The sequence below is a fragment of the Engystomops pustulosus genome, chromosome 3 (genome assembly GCF_040894005.1).
Source record: "Engystomops pustulosus chromosome 3, aEngPut4.maternal, whole genome shotgun sequence".
NCBI classification, from domain to species: Eukaryota; Metazoa; Chordata; class Amphibia; order Anura; family Leptodactylidae; genus Engystomops; species Engystomops pustulosus.
In genome coordinates, this window is record NC_092413.1 from 125,598,959 (window position 1) to 125,619,990 (window position 21,032).

The 21,032-nt window shown below is 41.1% G+C and overlaps 1 protein-coding gene across 2 annotated transcripts in view; it reads right to left on the bottom strand.

The window, feature by feature from the left end:
• The window catches only part of CYB5R4 (cytochrome b5 reductase 4), a 142,554-nt gene that overhangs the window by 81,377 nt on the left and 40,145 nt on the right, over positions 1-21,032 (bottom strand). Inside the window, exon 2 of one of the 2 annotated variants that reach the window (XM_072142026.1) lies at positions 20,769-20,922. The exons of the other annotated variant lie outside the window; for it this stretch is intronic. Within the exon in view, the coding sequence (XP_071998127.1) occupies positions 20,769-20,922 (154 nt within the window). The remainder of the gene's footprint in view (positions 1-20,768; positions 20,923-21,032) is intronic. 2 annotated transcript variants of the gene reach the window in all.

The following is a 21,032-nucleotide window of genomic DNA, read 5'->3' on the forward strand; positions in this document are numbered from 1 at the left end:
TTTCCCAAACAAGGAAGATGGGTGGAAGGGAAGTGAACAGAAGTGATGTTTGGAGGCTACATCCCCTGTCCAGGGTTTTATCCACAGGGCACGACGTGCAGAGTTAGCCGTTAGCATGTTCTTAGATGCAAGTTTTAAAGAGTCAAGAGAAAAATCACACAGAAAATCGCCTGCAAGTTTAACAGAAGACAAATTCTCATAAATTTCTTCTCTAGGGACTCCATCCAAAATGTCCCGACCAATCTGGCTTAGCCATAATCTTAAGGCTCGTGCAACAGGCACAGTAGCAAGAGATGCCTTAGCCATGGCTGCTGAGAGTTGATAGCTTCTGCGGAGCATAGCGTCAGCTTTCCTGTCAAGAGGGTCTCTAAGTAAAGAAGATTCATCTGCAGGAAAAATAGATTTTTTAGATAGTTTAGCCACTGGGATATCAATCTTGGGAGGCAATTCCCATTCTTCAGATTCTTTAGGGTCGATTTTGTATACTGCTCGAAAACGAGACCCCAAATCAAATCTTTTTTCAGGCTTAGACCAACCCTGTTCAAAGAGGACTTTAAGATCAGGATGACTAGGCAATACTTTGGCTTTTTTTCTGGGAAAATAAAAAAGTGCATCTTGGTTAACAGAGTCATTATGAGACTCATCTGTCTCCATTACACTTTTAACCGCCTTGATCAATTTAGAGGTTTTATCTTTGTGAAACAGAAAAAAATCCTCAGATACATCTGGCCCAGAACCTTCCGATTCAGGGCTATCCCCAGAAATTATCTGGGCTTCTGAGCAGCTACTAGAAGGCAAAGATATAGAAGATGATTGCCTATGATGTTTTCTATGTTTATGATGTCTTTTAGACTTCTTTTTCTTTGAACTCATCTCATCAAATACAGCAGACATTTTTTCCTTCATCCACTGAAAAAATACGTCTCCTCCTGAAGTCTGAGCAGGAGCTGCACAAGGGGCACAAACATCATCAGGGCAATCATCCGGTATAGGCTGCTCACAGCTAATACAGTCTCTATGATGAGACTTTCTCTTCCTTTTACCAAGGCTGGACATCTGTAACACAAACAACAAGTGTTAGGACATGCCAAATGAAGGAACATGGGCACTCATGAAAGGAACAAACCTTAAGCTCAGACTGACTCTGCTGCCTGGCAGGTGCAGAGAGCATACCTGAACAGTACAGCCTTAAAACATTCCCAACAGGAAATGCAACGCACCTGGTCAGAGGCGACACCCGGGCTAACAACCAAATCCTTCTAACATAAGAAAAGGATGCAGGGGACGCGCTGAGCCCTAAGGTTAGCAAGAGCTTTGTTCACAACAATATAGAAACCACCTTACGGTACATTGTAGATGGTGGCTTCAGGAAGGGGGAGATGCGGCAAACAGCAGCTATACCCCAAAGTATTGAGTGCAACACAAATCTGACCTCCACTTCTCTGCTTATTCAAAAGCCGTACCTGAGAATACAGCGGTTCCCGCTTCCAATGGGAGACGCAGTAGGAGGGGAGTTTATCCAGAAACTCCGAAAATACTGGACTTCCGCCACCACGGGGGGAAGGACAGCCTCAGAATGTAGTTTCACCAAGATTGCCACTGGTAAGACATTTGCTTCTACCCTGCTGGACGTGCACCACAGCCCAGGCCTCAGGGGAGCAAGAGGATACTGGCAGTAAACCTAATTAGGACAGAAGAAAAAAACACGCCTCTTCCTTGACTCCTAGGATACTTATAGGGCAGTCGGTTAATTGATTTATTGTTAATTAACATTGTTATTGTGTTCTTCTGTCATAATTAGGACTCCAGACTCTTACCCATCAGTGCTGCCTGTAGGACGAGAGGAATATTCTTTTTTTATCATATGTTAAATAATTTTTATAAAAAACTTTAATGGATTAATTTTTAGGGTATAACAAATACCTATAATCAGACTTTTTGTCAGTGCCAGTTCATTTCTATTCATACATTTTTCCTACTGTTGGTCTGGGTATCGGTCCAAACAGAAGAATGACAACCAGTCTCATCAACTGGGCATATAGAGTGCCATCTCAATTTAAATTTTTTCTAAAAATGTGAAAAAGATTTTACAATTGTTTATATAAGTGGTAAAATTGTATAAACCTTTACCAAAATATGTTATAAATATGTACATATCACCTGAACCGTGGCACCTAGAAACACAATTCTGGTAGCCTATTAAAGGAGGATCTCCCTCTGTAGGATTGTGTTTCTAGGTGAAACAAAATCAGGAGATGTCCACTGTTAAAGTTACCAGTGTACCGAATTTTTTGGACTGTAAGATGTACCCCAGATTTAGTAATCCAAAAGAAAAGGAAATATATATTTACACTAATTAAACATTCACATTTGGACATACACAAGCACTGCACGCACAGCTCTGCTACATCCGTACACTCACTTAGAAATGATACATCCATTTATTCACACACACAGTTCTGCTACATCATTTTACTTATTCTGGACTGCTACATACATTCACTCATATGAACATAGCCAGCACTGCTATACTCGCACCCATGACAACACTCTTCACAGCTACATATAGAACACTCTCAACACTCTTATTATACAAACTGCAACAGACTCTCAATGCCATTATACAAACTGCAACACACTCTCAATGCCATTATACAAACTGCAACAAACTCTCAATGCCATTATACAAACTGCAACACACTCTCAATGCCATTATACAAACTGCAACACACTCTCAATGCCATTATACAAACTGCAACACACTCAGCACTGTGTAGTATACAAACTGCAACACACTCAGCACTGTGTAGTATACAAACTGCAACACAATCTCAATGCTATTATACAAACTGCAACACACTCTCAATGCTATTATACAAATTGCAACACACTTTCAATGCTATTATACAAACTGCAACACAATCTCAATGCTATTATACAAACTGCAACACACTCTCAATGCTATTATACAAACTGCAACACAATCTCAATGCTATTATACAAACAGCAACACACTCAGCATTATTACACACAGCAACACACTCATCACTACTACACCCACAGCAACACACTCTGAACTGATATTACACACATAGCATTACACACAACACACTCCGATTGCTATTACACACAGCAACACATTCAGCATTGCTATTAAACACACACAGCATAAGACAACATTCAGCACTGCTATTACACACACAGCAACACACTCAGAACTGCTATTAAACACACTGCAACACATTTGGCACTGCTATTACACACACGGCTACGCAATCAGCAGTTCTATACACACAGCAACATACTTAAAACTGCTATACACACACAAACTTATACAAATGTCTCCTTGCAGTGATGCAATAAGCATGTAATCAGACCCAGTACAGCTTTGCCCCTGACATTTACCTCCATTTCACACAGTTTCAAAGCAAAAAATTAAGAAACTGTAAAAATGTTCCCCAGTGATCTTTTATGACCTCATGGGGAAGTATTAAAGGGGTTATCCGGCTGTTAAAAATTACTGAGGGCCGGGCTTGGGTGGGCTAGTTAAACATAATAAATGTGTACTTACCTCCTCCTGGGGAGGAGAATGGTTGTGGCTCTGGCCTATGCCTGCTCCATAAGCTGATCAATAGATCTCGAAGGAGAGAGAAAAGGCTGCTGAAGGTGATCAGGAGAAGAGTTCTCCCATAACAGACAGAAGATAAGTGTAATCTATGGTGGCATAATGGTTGGGTAGGGTTAGTGAAATTTACCAGAAGAGTAACCCTCTCTTAACTGTTTCTGCCATACGTAGTATCCCTGAATTAGCTGACAGAAAGGACAGGAAATTCATGCTTACTTCAGCCATATAAGACATCCATTTTTTTCTTTCTCCTCTTTTCTCCCAAATCCTTTTCTGTGGTTTCTGAGAGGTCTCTCTCCTTTGCGGGCTGTTGTGGTGGTTTGATCTTCTTGCTGTTTATATTTTTTCACCATTCTGACTTGTGTTATTTTCTCTTTGAAAGACTCAATAAAACTGGAAATGTAAAAAAACATTCTTTCCTTTCCTTCAATCAGCTCTCACCTTTATGTTCATTTAATTACAGTTCACTTATCCTTTCCTTCTAGTATTGCTGCCCCCACCGACATCAAGTGTGTACACAATTCATAACTCATCTTACTGTTTATATCTCAAGATACCACTTTAACTGCTTTTATTACTTCTCATGCTTCTTCACTTAGTAAGGTTGAAACTAGATTACAATGGATTACAATTAGGACCAAATGAAGGCCAAAGGGGTGACCCTATCAGCCATAGCAAGAGAATTTAGTTGTTTCAAGTCTATGATTTCTAGAATATTGTATCTTTACAACATTACAAATTCATTTAAGTCTCCCAAGAATGCTGGTCGCCCTTGAAAGAAGAATGGATAATGGATAATCATTTCTACACTACAGCTGGAAATGCTTGCCAGTTCAGCATTGAACAGAGTTCGGATCTGTCTTGTCATACAGCGTCTTGACATTTATAGCATTTAGACTGAAAGCCCATTTTGCAGTGACCCAACTATCTTTAGCAGAAAAGACTAAACACAAATATGCTAAGTAGCATGTTGTGTGGACAGAGGAGAATCGGTTCACAGTTCATTTTGGTGATGAAGGAAAGTTTATTTTTTTGCCATATTTTGATGGGAAATATGTTTGTTGCCAAACTGGGAAAGACTGAACCCAAAGTGTGTAAAGAAGTGAGTTAAAAGTCTCAAAGGAAGGTTTGGGGAATGTTTTCTGCAAACGGAATTCTACCTCTCATACAGCGAAATGACAGAGCAAATACAAGTGTGTATCAGAACATTTAGCAATACGTGGTTCCTTCCTTGCGTTCTTCACTCAGCCAGCAATTTTCATGCAGGACAATGTCCCCTGTCACACAAAACAGGTGAATCAGGTTCATGAAAACTGTCACACTTGAGGAGGGAAAGTGTGTGGAAAAGTCTCTTGGAAGAGTCTGTGGACCCTATGGACCACCGCGGGAGATGGTACGAGGCCCGCGGTGGCAGCCAAGTTAGTACGGCAGGAAACCGTCCAAACCTGAGATGACAGCAGGAAACACAGAGGAATACTGGTAACGCTGGCACACAGTGGAACACTGGTGATGCTGGCACGCACTGCAGATTCTGCTGGACAGGATCCCTGAAAGCCACAGCAGGTCACAGGAATGGCAGAGACAAAGAGGAACACTGGTAACGCTGGCACACAGAGGAACACTGGAAACACAAGGAACACTGGAGGGCTTTCTTCTAGCAGGAAATGACGCTGAAGATCCGGCGGGGAGTGAAGGGAGGTGCCGGATTATAAGGGCGAGCCGGATTAGCCAGCGCCAATCAGGAGGATGCTGGACCTTTAAGGCTCGGAGAGAGAGCGTGCGCGCACCCTAGGTGTGGAAGCGCAAGGCCTCGGCAGATGCAGCCTAGTTGGGAAGCACAGCCAGGAGAGGTAAGTCCGGGCAGGGGGATAGGGACAGGCAAACAGCGGAGCACGGGTGTACCCGCGATCCGCAACATGGATTGCAGGAGCACCCGTGACAAAAACATTGAAACAATTATATGTCTAGCCCTGAATCCTCATCTAAACCCATTAGAAAACCTCTACGAATCATTGGTAAATTATGTTATTGCCAAGAATCCCACAGAAGTCACAGAATTGTGGAAGAGACTGAAAGAAGATTGGACCAAAATCCCACCGGAGCAGTCTGAGAGACTACTGATTTTTCTCTGTGCTACAGTCATTGAAGTGTAAAACACTGTCCTAGTGGCATGGTGTATCCCTCATGAAAAATCCATCAAATGTTGATCAATGGACATTATATTATTACTGAGAAAATCAAGTGATCATATATTGTTCTCTAATTTTGATCTCCACAGTATAACTGATTAATTCAATTAAATGTCAATGTATAACATGGACTAATCTATTTTTGGTCAAACCTGACATCAACTGCTGTATTTGTCACTAGGTCCATTGGAGATTATTACTGTCTTATGTAAAGAGAGAGTAATCTGTTAACTGTTATAAGGGTATTTAGTACATAGCAATCTGAAATTCGATCTTGACCTCATGGTTGATATAATAAGTATCAATTAAATACGCTTACAATCTGAGTACAGTTCAAGACTGGACATAAGTGTTGATACAGGCGAGAAATACCTAAGTTCACAGTATTTAGTTAGGCTTAGATAAAATTGTGAACAAGAACAATAAACGTGCACTGTAAGCCTTGCCTCCTTTAGAACATTTAGTAGGACCATTGTTGAGTGCGGAACTTCACCATTTTCACACTCTCGAGTTGGTTCAACTGCAATTAAAAAAGTTCCTGCATTTGATATTCGTATAGAGACAAAATAATTCAACTAGGTTAACATTAAGCAGAACTTGTATGACAAATTGGTGAACTGATAAACTGCCACCAAAAAAAGCATCCAGGAAATCAACGGGACCAAGCTCCCGAAAGATAAAAACCCCCATAACATTGACAAGTTCTTAACCCCTTCACAGTGACTTAGCGCTCAGTGGCGGATATATCCGCCACGGCGCTTATGCCGGCTCGGCTCTGGATCAGGGAAACACGGGGTGCCGGCTATAACTAATAGCCGGCACCCCAGTGTAACACCCGCGATTGGAGTTGTCTCCGATCGCGGGTGCTTAACCCGTTAAATGCCGCGGTCAGCGCGACCGCGGCATCTAACATGCATCTGGGGGGTCTTTCCCCCACGATCGGCCCCCCCGAACCGTTTTCGGGGGGCGCCGATCGTTGCTATAGCAACTCTGGGGTCCGATCTGGACCACAGAGTTACTTGCAAGAATTGCCGGTAAGATGGCATCTGTGACGTCATCTTACTGGCACAGTGCCAGCCTATGCAAGTGTATAGGCTGACACTGATAATACTCTGCAATACATCAGTATTGCAGAATATTATCATGAAGAAGCAATCAGAAGATTGCTTGTTCATGTCCCATGGTATAAAAGTGAAAAAGTAAAAAAAAAAAAGTTATTCAATAAAAAAATAAAGTCATAAATCACTAAAAATGCCCCAAACTCCCAAAACATATAAAGAGACATATAACTCAAAAAAAGTCTAAATCATAACACAAACCCCACATATATAGTATCACCGCGTCCGTAACAACCCGTAGAATAAAAGTAAATCATTATTGAACCTGAAAAAAACTGTTATAAACCCTCCAAAAATTATGATTTTTACCTTTTCAATCCCACAAAAAATGCTATAAAATGCGATCAAAAAACCATATGTACTAAGACATGATACTGGTGCAAAGTACAACATGTCCCGCAAAAAACAAGCCATCAACCAGCTCCGTAGCCAAAAAAGTAACAATGTTATGCCACTTGGAAGACGGCCAGAGGTCGCACTAACATTTTTTCAGAAGGGTAAAAATACTCCTCTCACAATTTTTGAGGAGTATTTTTACCCGAGGAGGAGTATGAAAATTTCTACACACTACACTCACAGAACACACACTACACTCACACAGAACACAGCGTGCACACAATCACACAGCACACAATCACACAGCACTCACACAGAACACAGCGTGCACACAATTACACAGCACACAATCACACAGCACTCACACAGAACACAGCGTGCACACAATCACACACTACACTCACACAGAACACAGCGTGCACACAATCACACACTACACTCACACAGAACACAGCGTGCACACAATCACACACTACACTCACACAGAACACAGCGTGCACACAATCACACACTACACTCACACAGAACACAGCGTGCACACAATCACACACTACACTCACACAGAACACAGCGTGCACACAATCACACACTACACTCACACAGAACACAGCGTGCACACAATCACACACTACACTCACACAGAACACAGCGTGCACACAATCACACACTACACTCACACAGAACACAGCGTGCACACAATCACACACTACACTCACACAGAACACAGCGTGCACACAATCACACAGCACACACACAGAACACAGTGTGCACACAATCACACACTACACTCACACAGAACACAGCGTGCACACAATCACACACTACACTCACACAGAACACAGCGTGCACACAATCACACGCACACACAGAACACAGCGTGCACACAATCACACGCACACACAGAACACAGCGTGCACACAATCACACACTACACTCACACAGAACACAGCGTGCACACAATCACACAGCACACACACAGAACACAGTGTGCACACAATCACAGCACACACACTACACTCACAGAACACAGCGTGCACACACACAGAACACAGCGTGCACACAATCACACGCACACACAGAACACAGCGTGCACACAATCACACACTACACTCACACAGAACACAGCGTGCACACAATCACACACTACACTCACACAGAACACAGCGTGCACACAATCACACACTACACTCACACAGAACACAGCGTGCACACAATCACACACTACACTCACACAGAACACAGCGTGCACACAATCACACAGCACACACACAGAACACAGCGTGCACACAATCACACAGCACACACACAGAACACAGCGTGCACACAATCACACAGCACACACACAGAACACAGTGTGCACACAATCACACAGCACACACACACAAAACACAGCGTGCACACAATCACACAGCACACACACAGAACACAGCGTGCACACAATCACACAGCACACACACAGAACACAGCGTGCACACAATCACACAGCACACACACAGAACACAGCGTGCACACAATCACACAGCACACACACAGAACACAGCGTGCACACAATCACACAGCACACACACAGAACACAGCGTGCACACAATCACACAGCACACACACACACTATACTCACACAGAACACAGCGTGCACACACTACACTCACCCGGTCGGGATCACAAACGCAGGCAGCTGCGGGCAGCCCCGCTGTCCACAGGTCTCCCAGGGCCTGCACTCTCACTCCGAGTCTCTCCCCCTGACACTGATCACATGTCGCGCTGAGCGGCCCGGCGCGCGCTGTGATCGCGCTAGTGACATTTCCCTCTTTTGCAGCGCGCGCCGGGCCACTCAGCCTGCGCGCTACAGGGAATAATTGCCAAGCGTAACTTTACGCATGGCAATTATTTTAGGGGGTAATGGCGCCTCATCACGCGTCTATGACGCGTGGTGAGGCGTTAATGCGACCTCTGAAGACGGCAATACATAAATGATAGATTTTTCCCCACATTAGGGTTTTGTTTGACAAATTTTGTAAAACGTAAGAAAATATATTCAGGTCTGGTATCCCCGTAATCGTATCAACCCATAGAATAAAGATAACATGATTATTAGTGTATACGGTGAACACCAAAAAAAAAAAAAGTAAAAAATCCAGTACAGAATTGATGCTTTTCTACTCCTGCCCTCAAAAAAAGTTCCTAAATTTTCAACAATAGGTGATACCAACCCCAAAATGGTAACAATGGAAAAAGCATCTCATCCCGCAAAAAAAATGCCGTCACATGGCCCCAATAACGAAAAAGCGAAAATTTTATAGCCTTCAAAAGGGGCCAATGAGGAAACTAAAATCCTGGCAGCTGCAGCGCCCTCCTTCCCTTCTGCACCTCGCTGTGCCCCCATAAAACAAGTAACGGCCACATGTCGGGGGTCTTTGTACTCAGGAGAAATTGCACAACAAATTGTATGGTGGGTTTTCTCTTTTTATATTTTGGAAATGTGTAAATTTTTGTGCTAAATGAACGTATAAGGGAACAATATGACCATTCTAAATTTCACCTCCATTTTGATTCAATTACTATGAAGATCTCAAGGGGTTAACAATCTTCGTAAAAGCTGTTTCTGATAGCTTGAGGGGTGCAGATTTGAAAATGGGTTGGTTATATAGGGGGTTTTGATGCTAAATATGTAAAATTTCATTCAAAACTGTATTTATCCCCAAAATAGTCAATTCTGAAAATCCAGAAAAGCGATATTCTATTTGTAAGCCGCGTGACATCAAAATAAATTATCCAGACATTTCAGAAATTATGAAAATGTAAAGTAGACAAATGGGAAATGTTATTCACCAACTTATTTAGCTGGTAAATCTATCTGCCTGAAAACGCAATGATTTAGAATTTCGAAAATGGCAAATTTTTCAAAAAATTTATCATATTTTCTTTTTTTTTGTAAATAAACGCAAAACTTATCAGCCAAAATTTACCACTAAAATGAAGTACAACATATGGGGAAAAAAAACAATCTCAGAATCGTTTTGATAAGTAACAGTGTTCAAAAGTTATAACCATATAAAGCGAAGCAAGTCCGAATCCAAAAAATCGGGCTGAGCCTTAAGCTACAAAATGGCTGCGTCCTTAAGGGGTTAAAAACTACGCTGGCCAAAACACAAAAGGGAAGCAGGGAAGCTGAGACTAAAAACAACGCTCCAGGGACAGAAAGGGAGGAGAGTGACTCCCCCACACTCACTGGAAATCCCCCAATCTGGGAGGAAATATTGTCTGCAGTAAACAAAATTAACCCAATGATGGAAAACATCTCTGCACAACTGGCTGAGACAAGAAGTGACGTACGTTTAATTAGAGACGATTTAACTAAATTAAAAGATAGGATAGGCTTACAAGACAACAAAATTGATAAGCTGGAAAAAGCAACTACACATAACAAGCAAACAATAGACAAGTTAAAAGCCAAAAACAAGGAATTACAAAACAGGGTGGTTGACATGGAGGACCGCTCTAGAAGAGCGAATATTAGACTAATAGGCTTCCCAGAGGGGGTGGAAGGGAAGGACAATGCTCAATTTGTACAGAAATGGTTACAGGATACAGTGGGTACCCAGTGCCTCTCCCCCTTGTTTTGTATCGAACGTGCACATCGCATTCCAGGGAAAAGGCCAATACCAGGGAACTACCCTCGCTCAATAATATGTAAAATCCTGTTATCAAAGGACAGAGACACGATAATAAGGGAACTTCGCAATCATAAGGGGGCACTGTTTGACGGTAACAAAATATCTGCTTAACCTGACTACTCAAAACAGATAATGATGAAAAGAAGAGGTTTTTCCGAATTGAAAAAAAACACTAGCACAGGCAGGAATCGCTTATTCCCTACTCTTCCACGCCCAATTTAGGGTCATATATGACGGAAAATCCCTTTTTTTAAAGTGCAAAAGAGGGAATGAGGTGGGCAGAATCAAATGGCCTTTAATTCAAGAAGTAGGCTGGACTGGGGAGGCGTAGTGGGACGGAGGGGGGGGGGGGGCAAAGGGTCTACCCATGGTAGGCGTACCACAAGAGGATCTGACCATGAATAAGGCGTGACTGCCGAAACGCGTAGATCTGTGTATTGGACTCTTTGGATACATGTTCTCAGTTTTATATCGTGTATTCAATAAAAGAGAATCTTTACTACGAATGTCTTGCGAGTCTGTGGAGCAGTGCCGGGATAACCTTTCCACTACGTCTTCGTGTTCCAACCTTCACACTGATCAACGAGCACCTGCACAGTATCAGAGATGGAGCAACTGGAAGGGGTGAGCTGAATCGACACCTTGTGTGGTTTTTTTTGCTCCTTTTTCACAAGAGGATCTTGGTACATTAATGTTGGGGTGGGGGTGGGGGGAGTAACAGAAAGCTTTTTGGCTAAGCACATATGCTATCTATAGTGACATGGAATTTTAGGGGCCCAAGAGATAAGATCAAAAGACGTATAGTGTTCGACATCATCCAACCATACCTACCGGTTATAATATGCCTGCTTGAAACACATTTGAATAAGGAAACAGTGGAGAAGGCCAGAAAAAAAATGGACAGGCAATGAATATCATTCTGTGTTCTTAACCTATTCAAGGGGTGTTAGCGTATATATACACAGAAACGTTGACTGCAAAATATACTCCTCAGAATTGGATGTGGAAGGTAGATATATATTTCTACATGGTAAATTTCAGGGTATAGTATGTGTACTTATTTTTGTGTATATCCCCCCACCATTTACTCTATCCCTGTTTGGAAAAATTTTTACTATTTTGTCGCCCAGGCAGGGGCACCCCTTATATGTTTCTGGAGATTTTAACTGTGTTTTTAACCCCCTACTGGATAGGATTAATGTAAATAGGGGCACCGATCTGCAGCAGAGCTCAAACACTCCTCTGATGAAATTCTGCCGGGAAGTAGGATGGGTAGATGTATGGAGGCACCTGTATGGGGAAAAGAGGGGATATTCCTGTTTTTCTAGGGCACACAGAGTGATGTCCAGGATTGACTTAACAGCAGAAAATAAAGAAGCATTAGGCTATGTGAAACACATAAAATATTGCCCTGCCAGCCAATCAGATCAATCCATGATGATAGTAGACTTGAATTTTCAAGGCAATGAGGATAGGTGGAGACGCCCCTTCAGATTAAACCCACTGTGGGGCTTGGGGGTAACTTAGCATCAAAGGTAGAAGCTTCTGGACCTTACTTGCGACTTTTGTGGTGCTGAGCGCCAAAACAATGTAGGAGCTTGTAGCAATCCAACAGAAATGGCTTTATTCAGCTTTAAAACTATTACAAGAACAAAAATAACAAACAGCTTAGCCTCTACTTAGGGCACTACCTCACTTCTTGAACCCTAGCTACCTTCTAGGTTCAAGGAACACTGCTGGGATTCCTCCTCAGCACTCTGGCTCTCAATGTCCTTACTGGATTCCAGTCCTCTTGGGACACACCATCTGTCTGTCTCCAACTGGTCCCAAGTCCTCCTGCTAAGTGCAGGACACACAGCACTGGCTTGCTGTGAGTTCTCCCTCTGGAGTTGGCCAGGGATGGGAGTGGTCAAGGTCCTTTTCAACCCTGGTTGTGGGTTGCTCTCCAGCGCCCCCTAGGTTCCCACTCTTACACCACATTGGATGACGGTCATTGCAACACGGGACGACTGTTTCAGAAGGGAGGTGCTGGAATTTTGGGAATGCAATGTGAACTCAGCAGAGGTAGGGATAGTGTGGGATGCACTGAAGGGCTGCATACGGGGATGGTGGCACAGGGAAATTGCAAAAACAGAAACCACATTTAAGAAAAAGGAAATAGAGTTGAAGAGATGCATTCATGAGTTAGAACAGTTAAATAATAGTAACCCTATGATGAGAATCAGCCAAAAGTTACATAAGAAGAAGCAGGAATATACAGACCATCTGGAATACAAAGCACAGCAGTGGATCTTCTTCAGGGGGCAGAACCATTTTTGTGAATCGGGCAAACCAGGTAAAGTCCTTGCAGAGATCATTCAAGAGCAAGGAAAGAATAAGAAAATAGAACAGATACAGGACACCATGGGCACCATAATAACAGAGGAAGGACAGATCAGACAGGTCTTTCAGAGATACTTTTCAGAATTATATAAATCCCAAATTGAGGTTGGGAGAGAGGATATCAACTGATATCTTATGGGGGTAAATCTTCCTGGACTAACAGAGGAGCAGAACAGAGTTGGAATCCCCATTGACAGTTGATGATTTCAAGCAAGCAGTGGGCGCCATAAAGGGTAATACCACTGCAGGATCAGATGGTCTTCCTTTTGAAATTTACCGAAGATATGGGGATGTCCTCCTGCCTATACTCCTGGAAGTTTTTAAGGCAAGTAGAGACAAAGCTTCCTTGCCGGATTCAATGAGGGAGGCCATAGTGATCTTAATTCCAAAGAAAAACAAGAACCCACTGTGACTCGTATAGACCCATTTCATTACTTAACACGGACATAAAGATCCTTGCGAAAATAATGGCTCTCAGGCTACAAAAAGTGATAGGCAACCTGATACATATAGACCAGAGCGGGTTTATGCCGGGGAGATCAACAGTTAATAACTTTGATCGACTGTTTATGAATGTGCAAATGAGAGAACCGGGGGTGGGGGGGGGGTTTGACCACTCCATCCCGTCTTTGGACGCTTCTAAGGCCTTCGACAGGGTTGAGTGGTCGTTCTTATAGGCCGTGATGGATAGGTTCGGCTTTGGTAAGGAATTTTTATCCTGGGTAAAATTACTATATAGCGAACCCACAGCAAGAATTGACATAATGGGAAATGGTCAGAACAGGTAAAATTAGGGAGGGTCACAAGACAGGGGTGTCCACTCTCCCCTATGCTGTTTAATTTATTTTTAGAGCTACTGGCCGCGATCATCAGGGAAGAGAGTAGTATAATTGGTTTTGGGGTTGGCGGTGCACCTGACAAAATTATACTGTACGCAGATGATATTTTGCTATTAACCGATTTTGGAAAATGAGTGAAGGTGGACACAACTGGTGCGCACTGGGCATCACAAGGGTCTCGCACATATTTAAAAACGGTAAATTAATTCCTTTCTCGGAATTGAAAAAGACATACAGGGTTGGTAATAAATATTATTTTCACTATATGCAGATTAATGACGCATTTAGGGGATCTAAAAACAAAACACAATTTTTAGCGGAAAAAGACACATTGATAGACAAAATTTGGACACACTGGAAAGGTAGATACACTATATCTAGAATTTACAATATATTACACATAGATAACTCACAACATAAACAACAATATTGGGAATTAGAATTAGTAATAATGACACAAGAGCAATGGAATAGTGTGTTTAAAAATGTCAAACTCTTGACGATTAATATGAACCACAGGATGGTATACTTTAACTACCTACGCCGACTATACTACACCCCCCAGAAAATAGCGAGGATGGGCAAACACGCACAATCGTCCTGCTGGAGATGTGGGACAAATGAAGCAGGGTTTACCATATGGTATGGAGCTGCCCAAAGATTAGGAGCTTTTTGGAAGGGATTCATCATAGAATGGAAACATTAATGGGCACCTCAATCGAGCAGACAGCAAGGACACTGGTTCTCAATGTGCTCAGCTGCGACCAGTGTCCAGGCATGAGGAAATCTCATATTGTAACTATATGTAGACTCTCTTTATTAGCCAAGGTTCTTATAGCAAAACACTGGAAGAATACACTGCCGCCAACACTACAGCAGTGGGAGACACTATGTAGAAAAGTCAAAAAGTATGAGAAAGTATATTACATGCGCAATGAAACCTTGAACGAATAGGAAAAGATTTGGGTAACTAAATAGAGGCGAGGCCTATAGCATTGTGAGGCTGGTTATGGATTTATTTTTTTTTAATTTTTATTTTTTTTTCTTTCTCCTCCTTCCGGTTACAGGGTGGTGGGTGGGAAAAGGGGCGGGGGGGTCGGGATTACAAATAAATAAATAAATAAATAATAAGTTTGGATATAATAATATTGAACATTGCATCACAACAGATTTGATTCTGTAGAAGGTAACTGGAAGTAATGTTTATTATGTACATATCCCAAAACAGCTAATATATTGTTATATATTGTATATTGCCGATTATGTGTTATTTATATACTTTGCCAAAACTAATGTATTGTATGATGCATAGTTATAACACAGTTGTGATGTAATGCATTATGAAAAATAAATTTATTATAAAAATAAAAGACGAACAAAAAAAAATGTCAATGACCAGCTACACCCTTTTTAAGAGTGTATATATGTTCATATGCATTTGTATGTATACGTTCCCCCTCTCTATCCAATATATGTTTACTTCAGGAGAATGAAAACAGCACACCGGTGTGGTTAGATGATGGTGGGCGCAGGCACAATAGGACCGGGCCACGGATCCCTTGATGATATATAATGAAGGAAAGTAGGCAGCACTCCAAGTATAATGTGAAAAAAAGTGGTTTCTTTTATTCCATGTTTTGAAAAAAAAAAGTGAGCCGAAACGTTGCTGTACTTTGCTGTACCCTAAAAAAACATGCAATATATGTTTAGAGATCTAATTTTTAAATATATCTATATATTTATTTATTTTGTATTCTTGCCACCATTCAACTTTCTTATAAAACACTCCCTGTAAACTCTTTAAACTATACCCTGTGGTAAGATCCAGTACCTTGTGGTAATCCAATGTACAGCAGAAAAAAGAAAAATTAAAATAGTCTACTCACCCAAGGCTCGAAACACATAGGTCTGCCTGAGTAGATTGGATGTATGCCATTTTTAACACCATGGAATAGAAAATACGTTTTTAAAATCCTGTTTCTGGAATGCTGGAGAATATCCAATTTTATCACCAGTACCAATGTACTACTGGAGTAACACCAGTGGACCTAATTTTGACTAAAAACAGGTTGCAAAAGCCCATTACAGCTGCATTGCAAATATGCCTTTCTGCTTTCTCTAAGTCAGTGATGGCGAAACTTTTAGATACAGAGTGCCAGAACTACAACCAAAACCTACTTTTATATCGCAAAGTGCCAACATCCCAACAAGTCTCAATCGTATTGGCGTCCTGAAGTCACCAATACAATAGAAAGTAGGAGACATGTGGATTGTAGCTTACCTCCAGGGTCCCCTGAAGAGGAAGAATCAGGGCACCCAAAGCAGGAGGAGCTCCATCGATAATCCATCTCTGTCCACACCTTTTCGCTCCTCCTGTTGTCCTGGCAGACAAGTAGGTGTCACTTTAAAATAGCACTGAGCATGGCACGCTCTGGGTTGTCTTGGACTGCAGGAGGAAGCCTTGAGTTCTCTCTAGTAAATTCTGTGCCAGGTGCCCACAGAAAGGGCTCAGAGTGCCATCTCTGGCACCCGTGCCACAGGTTCGCCACCACTGCTCTAAGCATTTGCATTACAATATAATACAGGAGACACAACTAGACAGACCAAAAGAAGTCACCACAGTCAGTCCATAACATCAGTAGAATTGATGAGTAATTCACCAGCCAATAACACGTATGAGAAGGGAGAAATAAGGCCTAATAAAACATAACTTTTAATAAATATTTGCAATAAAAACTCCTAGAGTACTACAGACCATGGCCATTTTCAATCTATATCATTACAATGGGATGGAGAAAAAACACAAAAGAACCATAATGCAAGAACGCACGGGGGGATCTCAACAGGTGAGTAAGTAAACCAGAGAGTTCACACCCATATGAAGGATCTAGGGGCAGAGGTATGAGCAGGATTGCAGAGTTGATGTGGTCAGATGAGGTCCCAGACCAGGGATAGATGAAAGCACTGCATCTGGGAATCCAAAAAGGCTACTCTGTCCCCGCTCCCCAATAGACTCCTGTCCTTACAAGGACAGTCCCAGGAGGTCTCTAATCTCTTGAAGTTCCCTAGGATTACCAAATAGTGCCCTCCCAACGTCTTTCCAGATCCACCCACGAGGGGGATCTTTCATTGGGGGAGATGAAACAAGGTGCATGGGCAACAATAGGCCAGTCACGCCATAGACAGTGGTCCTTCAATAAACACAGTTGTGTAGATGGGTGGCCTCCTATGAGGTGCCTGGTGACAGGTTTCCTTTAATGTATCTTTAGTCCCAACTATACATACCCACACATGATCCAGCAGCGACAAATGGATCTGGTAAACTCCAGGCGCCTGCAGCACAAGATCAAACCTAGCACCACGCATGCACATCTCCTATCGAGCCGCACCGAGCCTGTGCAGAATCGCCCGCCGGCATACAGACCCGTGTGGAAGACAATACAGACATTGCTATCTGTGCTGCCGCCACACGTTCCTGTTCTACAAAGATACATGAAAGTTCCCTTCCCCACTACTACCTACAGCTAGATACACTTTCATAACCCCTTATGACCGACACTAGTTTTCAGCTCAATGACCAGACTCCATTTTTCAAATCTGACGTCTCACGATAATTGGTTATAACTTCGGAACGCTTTAACATATCCAGGTGATTTTGAGAATGTTTTCTCGTGATACATTGTACTTCATGTTAGTTGTAAAATTTAAGTGATAAGTTTTGTTCTGAAAAAAAGTGAAAATTTGGCAAAGGTTTGTAAAAATTCTTCATTTTCCAAGTTTTAAATGTTCTGCTTTCCAGACAGGAAGTAAAACTACCCAAAAAGCTTGATAATTAACATTTACGGAATGTCTGCTTTATGTTGAGATGATATTTTATGCATCCTGTCATTTTTCTAGGATGTTATGAGGTGCAGAACTTTAGGTGCGATTTTTCTCATTTTCATGAAAACTCACATTTTGAGGGACAACTCAGCTTTCAAGTGACTTTGAAAGGCCTAAATAATAGTTAAACCCCATAAATTACCCAACTATAAAAAGTTCACCCCCTCAACGTATGTAAAACAACTTCTATTGAGTCTATTAACACTTTAAGTATTTCATATGGGTTAAAACAATATGGACCTGTGATTTCAAATTTTTGAATTTTTTTGGAAAATACATTAATTTAGGCCAAAACTGACAGTTTCACAATAAATTAAATGATGAAATGCTCTGCAACGTTTGATGCCCAATTTCTACCGAGTGTACTGATAGCCCATACTTGGTGATAAACTGCTGTATGGGTGCACAGGTCAGGCATAGGATCAAAGCAGCGCTATACACAGCAGATTTGTATTGTCACATTGTACAAGCTATACATTTTAATTTTTTTTTGGTAATGTGAACATATGAGGGCTTATTATTTATGGGATGCAATACAATGTATAGATAATTCATTTTGGGGGTCTATAGCTTATTCATGAAATTTTATTAACTATTTGAAGGGGGACACAAACAAAATCATCAATTTTTATTTTGGATTTTTAGCACTTTTTTTCCCCGCTCATCGTAACGTAAAAATAATATTTTATGTTTAGTCTCTGGTTCACTACGATTGCGGTGATACCTCATTTATATCATTTTTCTTATCTTTGCTCAATTTTCCTGAGCAAAACCAATATTGGAGAAAATCGCATTGTTTTTACTATTGACAACTTTTCAGGGCCATAACTTCTGTAATTTTCTGTTGTCAGATCTGGTTGAGGGCTTATTTTTTGCGAAAAGAATTGTTCTATTCAGTCGTATCATATTAGGGAACGTAGCTTTTTTTGATCACTTTTAGAACATATTTTGTGATGGTGTTTGATGAAAAATTGTATATTACGGGAAGTTTTTCGTGTTTTTTCGTCGTTCACCGAGCGGGTTCAATATTGATTTAGATTTATTGTACAGATTAATACGGACGCGGTGATACCAAATATGTACATTTTTTGTGTTTTATATACTTTATTATACTATGTGTGCAACTGGGGAGATTATAGGTTTTTAATTTTATTTATTTAATTGTTATTATAAAATGATTTAATTTTTTTTTTAACTTTTTTTTACATTTCCCATCCTTTGGCTTGAACAAGCGATCATCCTATCGCTTGTTCAAGCCTTTACACTGCAATACACTTGCTGCGCATGCTCAGTTACATACAGCCGGGTCCTGCCCGGTGAGAAGAGAAGCCGGAAGCCTCGGGTCACTCGTTGGACCCGGAGGCAGCGGCAGGAGGGATCGGACCCCCCGGTAAGCACAATGGGGGGTCCAATCCACATGGGACACGCTTACACGCGTAAGGGGTTAAACACCCGGGATCTAAGTTCTTCCGATCACGGGTGTTAGTGCCGGGTCTGGGCTGTGATATCACAGCCCGACACCAGCACCAGCGATACCCGGTGTCCCGAAATCTTCTTCCGACGCGCTGCTGTAGAAGAAGTACCCTTAATGACCGCCGTAGAATCCCGATACGGCGGTCATTAAGGGGGTAAGCATGATATACAGGCAAAACAACTTAGTAAAATTGTAATGTAAGGGGTTAAAAATTATCTTTATTGTGTAAACATGAATAGGGGATTGATAATAAAGTGAAGAAAATATTTCAGAGGGTGCAACTTTCTTCTGAACTATTTGCCTATGTTACTGAAACTTTAAGATGGTAGTGGCCTATCCTTTAACCAGATCCTGATTTGACAGGGGTAATTGGAGGCCAACCAAAATTCAGTTATCGCAGGATAATCAACTGGCTTAGAAATAAAAAAATAAATAAATCGTCTCTCACCCCCATGGTCACTTATTGCATCAGGTAAAAAAAAATAAATGATATTCATTCTTATCAGCAAGTTAATTTAAACATCTCATCTAATATCTTATTATATCCAAATTTTACTAGAGACAGTGCCTCATATGTACCAACAGTTGGTAGTAACAAAAAGTTTATTTATTGGAAGCAACATTATTCTAAAGTTGGCATATATTCTCCCTTCTCCACTATTTGGTGTCTTGATCTAAATCAATGAAGATCATCAAATTATTCTATAGAGAATATTAAAATACAAAGCCTGTGAATCTACATCATGGAAATTTTGCAGAGTTGATTTTTGAAGGAATGAGGCCATGGATAACAAATATAAGAATATTACCAGAGTAATAGTAAGTTAGGTTTCTATTTTCTTTACAAAGGTCATACATTTTTATTGTTCACTTTAAAGAGTATTAAGTTTTTGTGTTTTCTGTATGATGAATTGAATGAGCTGCAATACCAGAACAAACCATGAACAAGATTGGCACAATTTTTGGAAAAAAAACATGTTTTTCAAAACTCCTTTTAACATGTATGGGAAGTATAACAATTTCAGTAAAGTCTATTTGCATATAAAACATTTCCTTTTGATCATATCTATTTAACGGCCAACTGTTCTGTCCAAATGTAAGTGCAATAACAATGCAATCCATCTTCAGGTGACCAGAATAAAGGTCTGGAGGAAACATAAAAGGTTTACATATATAAATGTTTGCCCTGTCCTTAATAGCAGTAAAACCCTGTACATACTTTAGGTAATGTAAAATAGTAGATACCTACCCCTGATACAAATCCAGCAGTCTGTCTTTTTATTGTGTTTTGCCAACTCCTCTTCTGTCACCTCTATTAAACGTCCTTTTAAGCCCGTTAAATCTTTGCCACTACTTTTATGTTTGATCCAGTCCATAAGACTCCTTCCTGGTTTCAACGGGGTCTGGAAAAGATCATTTATGAATTGAGTAAACAGTTATTTTCTACATGTTATGACCTTGTATCTATTAATATGGGCTAAACAGAACTTATGATGTTTCCTTAATCTAACAA